General features: G+C 34.8%; 1 protein-coding gene across 1 annotated transcript in view; it reads left to right on the top strand.

Annotated features, from left to right (window-relative positions):
* Window positions 1-15,304, top strand: part of LOC145297800 (uncharacterized) — a 339,551-nt gene that overhangs the window by 284,253 nt on the left and 39,994 nt on the right. The window contains exons 41-42 of the mRNA XM_080144088.1: window positions 2,525-2,718; window positions 11,387-11,450. Of these exons, the coding sequence (XP_080000214.1) occupies window positions 2,525-2,718; window positions 11,387-11,450 (258 nt within the window). The remainder of the gene's footprint in view (window positions 1-2,524; window positions 2,719-11,386; window positions 11,451-15,304) is intronic.

Below are 15,304 nucleotides of genomic sequence, written 5' to 3'. Positions count from 1 at the left end.
AGCTTTCAGGTAGAGTATCAGTGGTTGAGAAGATTTCTTGTAATTATTAAAGGAAAGAAGCTTAGTCTTAGCAGCATTGAATGTTACCATCCATTTATGTCCCCATAAGTCTTCCGCTAGGATTTTATCCATTTCCTTAGATATTTGTTTATTTGTTTTTCCCTTATGCCTGTTATACAGCGTAATGTCATCAGCAAATACATCCATCTCAGAGATAATGATAATTTTATCAGGGAGGTCATTTATGAATAAGAGGAATAATGAAGGTCCTATTATGTTAAGTTTTTGTCCAGTAATACCATATGATTTAATTTTCATGAGAAGACCATCCTGCGATACCCTTTTAACGGCCTTGGATATATCTAGAGCTACTGTCCTGCCTTGCAACATAAGTGTGGATGGTGAAGTTATCAAAGTTGTTCAGAAATGATTTGGTTTTTTTTTTTGTTGTTGTTGTTGTTGTTTTTTTTGTTTTTTTTCTTGGGAGTCACCACTTATCAAGGCCCGAAGGCTACTAAAGGATAAGGTTTAATGAATGTAAGATGGTAGGTAGTAATCATTAATGGTGTAAATTGGGTTGAATTTGATTATTTATGGGGACGGCTCAACAAGAACTTGTTTATATTGGATTTGAAGGCTACCACGTTGTATTCAACCGGGAAGCAGGACAGCAGAACAGCATTCCACAGGTGGGCAGTTCTGGGAAAAAACTTTGTTACCTTGGTGATACCACTGGGGTACAGGTGCTAGTGTGATAGCTATAATTCTGAGTGGATGGAGTAAGTTCAAGTGTCATTACTAACCAACAGAGTGTTATGACTGTTGACCAAAAGAAAAGTCTATTAGGCATGTGTATGCAGTGTGATGACTAGGGCTATGACAACAGCATATTCTTTTCATTGTCATGACTCTCAAGTATGTATCTGAAATAGTTGGTCCTGGATATGACCTTAAACTATATCCGATGGTGAAGCCCCAGCTTGCGGGCTTTGAGGAGTGTGGAGCCACCCTTTAATTGCCATTGCTCCCAGGTCCACTCTGACCCAGAGTGTTAGTACCTGTTAGGGTCCCAACTATGGGTTAAATAGAAACCGACTTAAAAAACAAATATACTTTATTAAAAAATTGTTCTTCAACATCACTGGATTTGACATTAAATAACCCAAAAGGGTTGATATGCCGTAAAACAAAAACAACCAACCAACCTGAAATAGTTAGACACAGTCAATCAACTGAGAACCACACCACTCTATATAAAAGCATATAAGATATCAACAGATACACATTCGAGAGTCAAAACAATGAAAAGAATATGATGGCCTAACCCTCGTGATGACATACATATGGAATTTGATCTCAATAGTTCGAATTGAGTTGTCTTCATCTTATTTATTCAACATGGCCAATCAAAATCCTACATCTCTGAAGTATCATGCAAGTGTTTTCCTCCAGTGACGTATCTGAAGTCATCTTATCCCATATCACAGTCAGGGTCTTGTCAGTGGGTTCTTTCATGAACAAACTTACGAAAATATAAGTGGATGAGAACTGCGATGTGTTTAAATGGTATTTGGTTGGCAAAACCATTGATGTTGTCAAGAAGTTTTGTTATCGTTGTGATATCATTGGAGCACAGAGTGGAGTAGGTGCTAATGTGATTGTACGAATTCGGATTGGATGGAGATAAGTTCAGGTACCTTTTGTCATTACTAACCAGCAGAGCATTACAACTGTCAATCAAGGGAGGAGTCTATGAGGCATGTTAACTTTATAGGTGTACCTGGTGATAGTGAGAGTACAAGAGTTTAGAGCAGATAGAGTAAAGGAACTTCTGCCATTACTAATTGACAGAAAGTTACTACTGTTCACCAAAGCGTGGAGTCTATCAGGCATGTTGCCTAATGTTGCCTGCCCTGGAAGAGTTTGGGACACCTGCAGCACTTTAAATACCAAAGGTTCAGCAGCAACATCATCATCATTATCCAGATTTCCAGTTGTTTCGAAGTAGGTCAAAAGAGGACAACCAGTCTGTATGCAACACGTGTAAGACAACAGGGCCGCTGACATACACTTTCACAGAGTCACACCATGAAATTATTTATTTGATTTTCTTCCATGCAATTATTTGTTTCTTTGCATGGAGGAAAATCACACCATGAAATTATTTGTTGGATTTTCCTCCATGCAATTATTTGTTTCTTTGCATGGAGGAAAATCACACCATGAAATTATTTGTTGGATTTTCCTCCATGCAATTATTTGTTTCTTTGCATGGAGGAAAATCACACCATGAAATTATTTGTTGGATTTTCCTCCATGCAATTATTTGTTTCTTTGCATGGAGGAAAATCACACCATAAAATTATTTGTTGGATTTTCCTCCATGCAATTATTTGTTTCTTTGCATGGAGGAAAATCACACCATGAAATTATTTGTTGGATTTTCGTCCATGCAATTATTTGTTTCTTTGGAGAAAAATCACGCAGGCCACATTTGATTTAACAATTTTCTTCGTTCACACAGGCCATAAATAAAAGCATCCAACTGGCGTATCCGAGCGAAATGAAGAATTTTCGCCACAAACTCCTATTGAAAGTTACTAGACCGAACTCGAGGTCTCGAGAGCTGACATACACTTTCACAGAGTCACACCTGAATGAGTGCTTTCATAATTTAGCCCAGGAATTGATTCGCCGAGAACGGTACATATACGAAAGGTAATTATTTGGTTTTCGTGTTTTTGGAACATTTTGATAATTTGAATTGCAGTAGAACTTCAGGATACGGTGACCCCGGGATACGTTTTTTTTTCAGGTTACGATGTGAAACACAATGTTTTTTTGGCTCCTGGTTACAGTATTGGCCGTACTTTACGGTGTTATTTCTAATGTTATTTGATTATATACATGTGTAGAGGTCAGTGTACCTAATGATACAGGCTTAACAGAGCTGAGAGGGAAAAGATAACAAAGTATCAAGGACTTATGTATAATATGAAACGAAATTGGAAACTAAAAGACATTTCAATTATACAAATCATCACAGGAACAACTGGGCTTATGAAAAAGAACTTTAAAAAGTACATAGCAAGTATACCCGGTGAACCAAGTGCAAGTGAGATACAAATGATTGCACTGAAGGGGACGGCTAAAATCCTAAAAAGATCTCTGGGTTGGACTCACTAAAATAGGAGTAAATGTCAGACATCTGGTTGGAAATCCCAACCGTTAGAAGAAAAAAGTGATATATACTGTATTTTGTTACTAATTTTTAATATGTACTGTATAAAATTTTGCTTGGGCCCTGCCATACGGCGATTTCACCAACCCTGGACAGGTTAATGCCATATCCCAGGGTTCTACTCGATTATATTATTTGCACGACTATCCTCACAGTCGATGTAACCTCCAAACTTCTTCATTTACATCTTTTTGAACTCGGGAGCCTATTTTTTTTTTTTTTTTTTTTTTTTTTTATAAGGGAATCACCACTTATCAAGGCCCGGAGACCAATCGAGGATGAGGGTTAAAGAGTGTACAGTGGTCAAAAGGACAATGTAGTAATCGTTAGAAGTGAAAATTTGGTAAATTGGATTACCTAAGGAGAACGGCTCATCAAGAACTTGTTTACGTTGGACTTGAAGATGACCATATTGTAGTCAGCTGGAAAGCAGGTAAACAGAAGAGAGTTCCACAGGTGCGCATTTCTAAGAAAGAAGCTTTGTTCATGGAATCTACGTTTAGGTTTAGGAACAGATAAAGAGTGGGGGGAATTATTGATAGTGTTTTCAGCCAAACGAGTGTTTCTCGTGAATGTTTGGCGAGGGGGGGGGACCATAGATTGGAGCTCAGACAAGCACTTGCCATGAAAATAACAATAAAACAGAGACATACTCGCAACATCTCTTCTGTGAGAAAGAGGTTGCAGGGAAGAGAAAAGGGCATCTCCCACTAGATTACAAAGTCTATTTTGAACTCTGTCAAAGCAGGATAAGGTCTTCCTAGCAGCTCCTGCCCATATGTGACAGCAATACTCGATCCTTGGATGTACCTGGCTCTTGTATAGGTAGAGAATTGCATCAGCAGGTAGATATCTACTGGATCAATAGAAGGATCCCATCATTTTTCCAGCAACCTTGGCAATAGATTTGATGTACATATTCGAATCTAGATCAGAAGAGAATTTCAAATTTTATTCAATTCTCAAGGGTAGGTTGTTCTCATCCTATCAACCATGGAAATGATCATTATTTTATTTTTACTTATTATTGCTGACAACAAAGATTGAACTTTCAATATTTAGAAGTCTGTTACTTAGACAAATCCATGGATAAAACTAATATACAGTAGAACCCCGGGATAAGGTGGCCCTAGGATAGATACTTTTTTTTTCAGGTTATGATGTGGAATATGATGTTTTTCCAGACCCTAGTTACGGTATTTGCCCTGCCTTACAGTGTTATTTATAATGTTATTTGATTATATACATGTATAGTATATACTGTAGAGTTAAAAGAAATCAATTTCACATCCAAGCATGATTCACTGACCCTAAAGTGGAGTCTAAAACACAGCCCCCCCCCCAAAAAAAAAAAAAAAAAAAAAACAAAAGGTTCCTATTCGGATGCCAAATTCGAATGGCTCCCATTTTTACTACAGTCGAACCCCGGGATACGGATTTTCCAGGTTACGGCGTGGAATACAATGTTTTTCCAACCCCTGGTTTCGGTATTTACTCCACCTTATTTATAATGTAATTTGATTATATACATGTGTGTTATATACTGTATTGTATTTTGTTACTAATTTTTAATATGGATTGTATAAAATTTTGCTTAGGCCCTGCCATACAGCGATTTCATCTTACGATCCCAACCCTGGAATGAACTAATACCATATCCCAGGGTTCTACTGTAGTTTAAATCAATTTTAAACACACCGTGATAAAATGTGATTTATCAAGTTATTGCTACAACTAATTTTGAATCTGTTTTTATTGACTACTAGCAGGCTGCCCGGTATTGCTCAGTCGTAAAATATGCATATTATATTTTAATTAATACAGAATTGTTATTTATTATAAACAGAAATACCGTAGCTATTAAACATAACGTTAAATTCTTTAAAAATAAAAATGATGTAAAAAATTTTTAAAAATGGAAAGAAACTGAGACATGTGCACGAGAGTATTATGTTTCACTTTTGTAAGTAAAAAAAAAAAATACTTGAGTTGAGATTGAAATCAAAACCTAAAGACAGTGAATCAAGTACGATAACCATTAGACCAGCTTGACACGTTCTATAAATAGTGTATTCTAAGCCTATATAGACAGGGATAAGAATTCTTATTGATACATATTTTGATTACAGCTTCTTTTATTCACCATGACAATGCACCTGCTCATGATATCCTGGCCAGCTGGCAATTCCTCCCCATGGACAACCCCTCCAAGTTCAAGAGAGCCTATTTTGAAAGTATGGGGGCCATCAAGATGGGAGTAATTAGAATCAGTAGTTCATCGAAACATGGCAAAGAAAGATGGGAAAACTAAATTAGATTTGATTGATATTTTAACAAAGAAATAATCATAATTAAAATAAATTGTTAGTAATTTTGTCATTTTATTTTTGTATTGTAATCCTCCACCCTAAACAAACATAAGGGGCTACTATTTGGGATCTTGTCTAATAGTGAACAATAGCTGAATAGGAAGAAGTTTGTTCACATTACATTTAAATTTCTGCAGGTTAGTACAGTCAGGGGAGCAAGAAACAGAGTGGGAATTCCAAAGTCTGGCAGTCGGCAGGGAAAAAACGATTAGAGTAGAATGCTTTCTGGCATCTAGTTATCTCAACAGTGAAGGGGTGGGAGTTTGTTGCTTGTCAGATTAGTCATGAGTATACACGTCGAAGAGGCACAAGTCGAGTGTTTTTTGTGAAAGTTTGGCAAGGAGCGAACCATTGATTGGAGTTCAGTCATTAATTGATTATTTAAAATTATAGAGACAAATCTTTATTCATTATTATATTGTACTTATATATATATTAGTGATTTCAAAAGTTAAGTTATATTAATTATATTATTGTTATTATTGTATTTGTTGTTGTTCTTCTTATTATTATTATTTTTATTATTATCATTATTATTTTTATTATTATTATCATCATTTTTATTATTATTATTGGCTCACATGGAGCTTTCGCACAAGTCAGCAAACGATCTGATTGGAGACCTGTGGTGTTCCCTGGAAGCTGAGTGACAACAAGTCTCTCCAGATGTCCAGCTCCCTCCTCCTCCTTCGATAGCATTTGCAAATAAATTTGCATCATTGCAACAGCCTCTTACCATTGATTTCTCGCTGGCAGTGGCCATTGGTTTATACTGGAATTTGAGCGGCACTAAGTCTCCCCAAGATCCCAGTTCTCTTCACACTTGTCCAGCGGAGGTCTGGTCAGTGCTTCCTCCTTGGTCTTTCCATCCTCCTTGACCCTTCTCGGTTCTTTGGTATCACTTTTCTATTGGGGGGAACGGTGGTGAAACAATGGAGGGGATGCATGATGGGGGTGTAGAACATGTAGATCTGCAGCTTCGGTGTTCTTCATTCCCTGTAACGCTTCTTCGTTATATTGTCTTGTGTTATTCTCCGCATTCAAGGGTTTTCCTTAATATTTCAGCTGTTTTCATTATCATTAGGCGTTGTATTTTTGCAGCTATTCCTCTGATTCCAATTTCTGCCATTCTTTTTTCCAGGTTTTTCGGAATTGTTCCTAGTGCTCCTACTATTATCGGTACTATTTTGATTTTCTTCATCATCTCTGTCTAGTTCTGTGTATTTGCTTCGTTTCTCTTTTTCTTTCATACTCAGCCTGTGGTCAGCTGGGACAGCAAAGTCTACGATTTGACAGGATTTCTCTTTCTTGTTAATTATTACGACATCTGGTCTTCTTGCTTGGATGGGTTTGTCCGTCTGTATGTCCATGTCCCATAGGATTTTGTGGTTCTTGTTTTCTAGTGCTGTTGCGGGTTTATGCTTGTACCATTTATCTGTATGCTCAAAATGCAGCTGTTTGCACAATTCCCAGTGCACTGCCCTCCTCACTTGGTCATGCCTGTTTTTGTATTCCTTTTGGGCCAGTTTGCTGCATTCACTTACTATATGGTTTATTGTTTCGTCTCTTTGTCCACAGAGTCTGCATTTGCTGTTTTCTTGCGTTTTATCGATTCTTGCTTTGATATGGTTGGTTCTTATCGAGTTATCTTGTGCTGTAGTTATTAGAGATTCAGTTTCTCGGTTTATATGTCATTTTCGCATCCATGTTCAGGTCTTTTCGTTATTCTCATCTTTTGTCATTCTTATGAATCTTCCATGGAGTTGTTTCTCTTCCCATTTCTCTTTTCTCGTTTTGTCATTTGTCTCTCTGTTTTCTGTTTTGTTGGTTTTCTCCGTGTCTCTCGCTGCCATAATTATCCTTTCAGTGTTTTGCATTATGTATTTTTCTAGTTCTATTTTTGCCTCCTTCACACAGTCTTCCATACAGATCAGTCCTCTCCCGTTGTCTTTCCTTTTCACGTAGAGTCTGTCAATATCGTTCTTTGGGTATAGTGCATTATGCATGGTCATGAGTTTCCTGGTTTTCTGGTCGAGCTGTCTCAGTTCTTCTTTTGTCCATCCTATAAACGGTCCAGAGTATTATTATTATTATTATCATCATTATTATTATTATTTTAATTATTATTATTATCATCATCATCATCATCATTATCATCATCATCATCATTATTATTATTATTATTGTCTTTATTAATATTATTATCAGGCTATCTGGCATTGCCTGGTCTTAAAATACACTTAAATATGATATTTTAATTAGTGCAGATTTTGTATTTATAATTATAGGGCCAATCCTCTATTCATTAATATATTCTACCCAATATATATAGTTGTGATTTCAAAAGTGTTTTTTTTTTTAAATATCACTTGGGTGCCATCAGCTAGAATTGAAAACATTTAGCTCTCCAGTATTTTTGTTACTATCGGATCGATATGCATATCAAAACATTTAAAAATTAACCTAGTTAAACGTACTTGTAACTGGAACTACTGCTCTGATGCTTAGAGAGCACAAAACACGCATGACCTTAAGTCCATGTGGCAATACCTTTTACATGTTGGTTGGTCATTCATTGTCAGATGCTGTTTTCTTAGTGAATGACTTGTTGCGGTGTCAGCGCTGTAAATAACTGGGTTTTCAAACAAACAATTTAATAATAACTCGGAGATCTTTTTTTATGAATGAGAATAATTATTCATAAGATGTTTCAGGGTACACATTTTGCAAAGGAAAGTTAATTCTTTGTGTTCTTAATGGTTTCATGATGCATATATATATATATATGAGCAAATAGTTAATAAAACATGTTAAAAAACACTTTGAAAAAGAGTTAAAAAACATATTTAATTTGAAAAGGAAACACTAAATATGTGGATAGTCCTTAATCTGCGAAGTTTCGAAGAAATACTTTCCTTTTCATCAGAGGGTAGAAATTAGCAAAATGCGGGATCGGATTTTGCATGCAAAAGTATTTGATGAAACTGCAAGTAAGTCAAAGATTTCTTTGAAAATTTCGCACGGTCCATTCGGGAATTTCAAGAATTAAATCGTGAATGGGTCGTTATTCTGATTGGCCGAACATGCACCAAGAAATTTGATGATGAAGCAGTGCACAGGATCGTAGCAAGGAAACATTCAACTATGGGCAAAGACAGATGCCTCATAGACTCGATTGCATATCAGCTATGCCGAGTATGGTTCTTATTATTATTAAATATGAAGCAGAAGGAATAGGATGAAGAAAAAGGTGATTTCATGTGAATGGATAGTCTGGTGAAAGGTAATGTATCCAATGACGGTAAAATCCAAAAATGTAAATCCAATAAAGTTAGTTAAATTTCCATTCGCACAAGTAAAATCCAAGGAAATCGCGTAATTGGAAAATGGTCCAAAATAATCCAAAAGGCCGAAATCCGTGGAATAATTCACAAATATGTACAAGGAAAAGAGGAAAGAATTCCAATAATATTATTAAAAGAAAAATAAGTTATGCGTTATATCGGCTGCTGAGAGAAGGTGTAATTAAGAAAAATGGATGAAGAAGAAGAAAGAAAAAAAATGAGTGAAGAAGAAGAGAAAAAGAATGAGTGAAGATGAAGAGAAAAAAAAGATTGAATGATGATAGAATTGAATATAAAATAGAAAAGCAAATGTCAAAATGACCCAGACAAGCCGCCAAAAATATAGGGCAAAATAAAAAGAGGTCAACTGAAAGGTACAGGTTATTACTTAAGAAAATATCAGCAGAAGTTATTAAAAGACACAAAAAAGAAAAAAAAAATTATTTTATATATATATATATATATATATATATATATACACACACTAAAAAAAGAAAAAATAATTTATATATATATATATGAGAGAGAGAGAGAGAGACTGATTATCATTATTATTTATATCATTTAGTGTTATCAAGAAACAAACATGATTTTTAATATTATCATGTATTAGTACAACACAGGAAATGAATCAGCAGTGAGATATCTACTGGATCAATAGAAGGATCCCACCATTTTTCCAACGGCCTTGGCAACAGATTTGATGCACGTGTTCCATTTAAGATCAGGAGTAAAGGTCAAGCCCAGAAGCTTGTCAAAACATGGAGCCTCCCCAAGACAAGAGCCATCCATTTCAATTGAAGCCAGATGGGGATCAGAACGTTGATGATATAAAGATAAAAGCTTGGTTTTAGATGCATTAAAAGTAACCAGCCACTCATTTCCCCATTGTACCACGTGCTCAAGATCAGAGGAGAGAGAATCGGAAAAAACTTGGTCATTTACTGTCTTAGATGTGCTACAATAGATGGTAGTGTCATCCGCATAAATGTCTACGAATGATGTAAGGATGTGATTTGGAAGATCATTAATGTAAATCAGGAAAAGAGTTGGGCCCAGGATGGACCCCTGAGGGACTCCAGCATTAATACTGTGAGCTTCTGATTTTTGCCCATCAACCACTACTCTTATGAACCTATCGGAGAGAAATGATTTAATAATTGAGAAGACATTTCCAATGAATAGAAGATGTTAAAACTTTTTAACGTCTATTTATTTTATTCGCAGACTATTATCTTCATCTTTCATGGTTGTTGCTTCACAACGTTTCGGCCAACTATTACTCTGGCCTTCATCAGGTTGTTAGAGGAATTGTTGGCTGGAACATTGTGAAGCAACAACCATAAAAGATGAGGATAATAGATCGCAATTAAATAAATTACTCAGCTAAAAAGAATTCCAATAATTAAATGATATCTTCTATTTAGTTTTTTTTTCATGGCTGGGTATCCCTGCCAGTCTATCTATATATATAAAAGCGAAAATGTATGTATGTATGTGTGTATGTTTGGATGTCTGCTAAAGCAAAAACCATAAAAGATGAGAACAATAGATTGCAAATAAATAAATGAAATATACAAATTACTCAAAAGAATTCCAATAATTAAATAATATCTTCTATTTAGTTTTTTTTTTTATGGCTGGGTATCCCTGCCAGTCTATTATTATATAAAGGGCAGCTGTCTGTGTGTTTGTATGTCCAGCTAATTAAACTACAAAAGAAACATCTACTAAGTTGGTATTTTCTTGATTGGTGTTGCCCTGGATGAATAATATCTAAAATTAAAAAAAATATTCTTTGATCCTAAACGGGCACAGATTTCGTCAAGGGAGGTTTGTTTTTCAACCATTTCATGTACTAATTAAAGGGAAGTACTTCTCCTATGCAAACTCATTCGAGTTTGTGTATGTCCAGAGAGGGCAATAGGCTGGGTACAGGTGAGAGAGGGTAATGGAAAATAGGAGAAAAGGAAAAAAAGAGACTGATCGAGAGAGATAACGAGATATAATTTTAAATAAAAATGTGTTACAACCAGTGGTGTAGTGAATGGGGGTGGCGGTCCACCCTGGGCGGCACGTGCCAGGGGACGACATGTTGAGGGGTAAAAATAGAAAACAGAAAATAATTGAAATAATAAAAAGCTAACAAAAAATCTGAAACTTTATACTAAAATGAGTTTTTAAGGTCGTCATATGTTTTTGTGTTTTAGGTGTCATAAACAAGTTTTATATTGTTTTTATTGTAATTTCGTGAAAATAAATATTATAAGGACTTCCTAGAATTTTAAAGATTAATGGAGTATCAACAGCCAGGGGGGGGGCAAATCTTACGACCACCCTGGGTGGCAAAAATAGTTGCTATGCCACTGGTTACAAGGTAACAAGAGAAAAGGGAGGAAAATAAAACAACTTTTTTCACTTTATTTTTTTAGCTACAGCAGTCATTACGAGAAGCTTATAAAAGTATACCACGACCAGTTGTACAGCAAGGAACAGGTTAGTATTGTGATTCTACACATTCTAGTTTTTTTGTGCTTAGATTCCTCATTTATTTTCTGATGAACGCTATCACATATATATATATGTTATATTTCATGTGTGTAAGATTGTAAGAAAGCAAAGAATGATGGTACATGTTGCTGGTTAAGCAAAAAGAAAAATAATGAAATGTCAATCGCCCTCTCAAACATCATCCTCATATGTTGAGATGTCTGACCTATGAAACAATGTTTCTTATGGTTCTTATAATATTAAATATATATATATAATTTTATTCAATTTAGGTAAATAAAATTATCATTAGTAGTGACAATAAATCTATGTTTCAATCTAAAAAGATTTAATGGGGTGACAGAGGCCTCCAGTCTTAACCGAGGCCAGCCTTTTAATGAAAAAAAAAAATACAAAAAAGAACAAATTTGGAAGGCTTTCTTTTATTTATCAGTTCTATATTGTGCATCTGGACATGATTGTTAGTCACTGGAAAAAAAAGGGAAGGTGGTTTAATCAGCAGCTACTAGACCCAATGAATGGTAACCTCACTTACTTTAATTAGGTCTTTGTAGCTCTTTAACTTTTTGAGGTTTTACTTTTGGAACAGCATAAGACAAAAAAATAATTTACCAATGGTTTAAAAAGATGTTGATAAACCCAACCCTAACCCTAAACCCAACCAATCTTTCATTAACTGAAATTGTAGATTTCACTCTTCATAATGTTATTGTATGCATAACTTACACGTGTATAATAAAAAAACATTAATATAATATACACCCCTAGCTTTAATATGTATTAGTTTAATCTAACAATTTTTGTAATCACTCTTATGATTAAACAAACTAAATTGATTGTTAATTGTTGACATTCTCTCCTTAACATTATTATTATTCTTTTATATATATTCTTCTTATTTAGTTAATTATAACTCAATGCATTTAATCCTTCCTTTTAAAGAAGTGAACTCAAGTTGGATGTAAGTAAACTTTTTTAGAGAGGACATATCTTAGTTGTTGCAAATAAGGTCCCCCCCTCACCATAGTGCTAACTAAAGTGTCAAGCTCCCCATGACATGTATTCAATGGCTATCCACTCTCCTTTTGCCTTTATCTCCATAACTTCCTGTCATAATTTAAAGCTGCTACCCAAATTAACTGCCTTTTCATTTCTTATCTTTTTCTTTCTCCCTCTACTTCTGGCCCTGTCGGTGGGGCATTAGAATACACTGACTGCCCCCTGCAGAGGGTAAAAGTCCCTCAATGGGGGTCATGGATATGAAACTATATCCAGTGGTGAGGCCCCCAGCTTGTGGGCTTTGGGGAGTGTGGAGCCACCCTTTAATTACCATTGCTCCCAGGTCCACTCTGACCCGGAGTGGTAGTACCTGTTAGGGTCCCAACTATGGGTTAAATAGAAACTGACGTGAAAACAACAAATATATTCTATTAAAAAAATTTTTCTTCAAAATCTTTGGATTCGGCATTAAATAACCCGAAAAGGGTTGATATGCCGTAAAACAAAAACAACCAACCCTCTACTTCTATCTCAACATTTTACCCATCTCACATTCTTCTTTCACCCTTTCTCCCCCCCCCCACGTCTGTTGCTATCTGTGTCGGTTTAATATCTTACCTCCTCCTTATCACCTTTCAATGTTTATACAATTGACTGCTGCTGCTGTTTTCTGATTGGAGTTTTTTTTTTTGTGTGCTTTTTCTGTGAAGTCTGATGAAATTATCAGATCGTTAAGACGATTCAGTAATCGAAACATGTGTAACTAAGCAGATAAAACGCAAATAAAAAAAATTATATACATGTATACATACATATATGCATACACACATATTATATGTTCCAGAGGAACTTAGGTTAACATTTTACTTGCTGTTCCATGAAAACTAATCGGAATCAAATTTCAAAGTTAAATTTTTTAATGTTTTTATATTTTCAAAATTATTTGACATGACAAAATTATCTTCAGCTTAAAAATATTGTTAAACCTTTGATTATATTTGATAAAGAGCTATGATCACTTGATAACAATTTACTAGAAACTAGCAACGTCGTGTATGTTTTTAAATGTCCTATACAAGAAGGTGGCTCCAAAAACAACTCGTACATCGGCGTGACTAGAACCAGTATATCTCGTCAGCTTACATATCACCTGTCTTCCCCTAACAGCTCCATCTACCAACAACTTGTAGCACATGATGCCCTCAAAAATGAATTAATAAAAACCCTGCCATTTTAGCCATCTCAAATTGTAATCTGCGCCTCTTAATCATTGAAGCCCTGCTCATTTGCATGAACAAACCGGCCATCAATCAGGCTCAATATGAAGGGGAAGGCATGCTTAAGTGCTTTTAATAATTTTAATCAATTTTTCAATAAATTCACCAAACGCAATTTTGAATTCATCACTCGCCTGAAGACAACTCATGGAAGTTGAAAACGTTCCTGACTATGGCAAATTTCTTTTTACACTCTAACAGAATGTTCAAACATTGGCCCGCCAAAATGGAAAAAATGGATGACAAGAAAAACAAATAGGAATTATCCCTGCTGTTCATAAATAAAACAGTAGATGTATGTGTGTGTGTGTCTATGTGACAATATTTAACCGATAACCTCTTCAACTACTAGTCACATAACACTGAAATTAATACTAAATAGTAATCATACACCAAGGATGGTTTATAACGAGTAAAATCTTTGTTTGGATGGATGAATAACGCATGCAGAAATATGCCAGCAAGTTGCAATGCAAAATGCTCATTTCAACTTGCTGACATCTATATATATATAAATTCGTATTTCTGTCTGTTTGTTTGTTCACAAGTTGATTAATATATAAAAAATTCCTTACTTTATCATATTATTCATTCCTATATATACTATGATTATTGCAAAATATAAGATTAAAGAGGTGACATTATTTGCATATTACATTAAGGAAAATCGACTTTATCAAATAGCGGTGTATTATTGTTTATAGTGAGAGAATTATTTTAAGTGTTCGATTTAAGTTTATTATTTAAATTTGATTTGTATTGATAACATATTTAATTTAATTTATTTTTACCAACATCGATTTTTTTTTTATGAATTGGTTTGAGTTATTTCCCTTGGGCGCGAAGTTTGTTCTTTTTGTTTTCTTTTTCGGCGGATATTAAAACTAAAAATTTTCAAGCATTATTAGAATTAGTTTAAATAAAATACTTTCTGTGATTTCGCAATTAACATTGTGGTCCAGTGAATTTTTATTTTAAAATAAACAAACAATTCAATTCAACTATGATTCTTTATTTAAAACAAAAACAAAAACTTTCATTTATGTTTTTTTACCAGTTTTTTTCTTCACATTTTTTGACATCGTAAATAATTTTTTTTTCTTTTAATAGCACAATCATCATTTTTATAACATAAAAACGTGTATTTCGGTTAACACAAATTCTACTTTGGTATTTTCGAAACTGAATTATTTACAGTTTTCGTCGCAACAGATCGTAAAGACAAATCTTTCTGGACTGAGGGAGCATAAAAGTAATTTGCTTGAACTGGAATATAGTCATAAAAAGGTGCTCAATATCCAGAGAATGGCTTCTCTTCATATCGCTTCTGCCAAAATATCTGGTGGGAAGTTTGTCACATACTTCTTTTTCCGAAAGGGGGCGGGGTGTTACATTTTTGTGTTTTCATTTGTTCTTTTATTTTTTAAATTTTTGTTGGGGTAATGATGGAGTTGACATATAATAATGAAAAACTGGTCAATATTCTTAGTATAGCAGGTGTGGCCAAACCGAACTTCATGTCGACCCTGGCAACGCTGGGTATCCATGCTAGTATTTATGATA

This window comes from Euprymna scolopes, chromosome 18, assembly GCF_053919585.1.
Source record: "Euprymna scolopes isolate OS-2025 chromosome 18, ASM5391958v1, whole genome shotgun sequence".
In the NCBI taxonomy this organism is placed as follows: domain Eukaryota; kingdom Metazoa; phylum Mollusca; class Cephalopoda; order Sepiida; family Sepiolidae; genus Euprymna; species Euprymna scolopes.
Note: the sequence above shows the minus strand (reverse complement) of the source record. Positions and strands in the feature narration are given on the sequence as shown.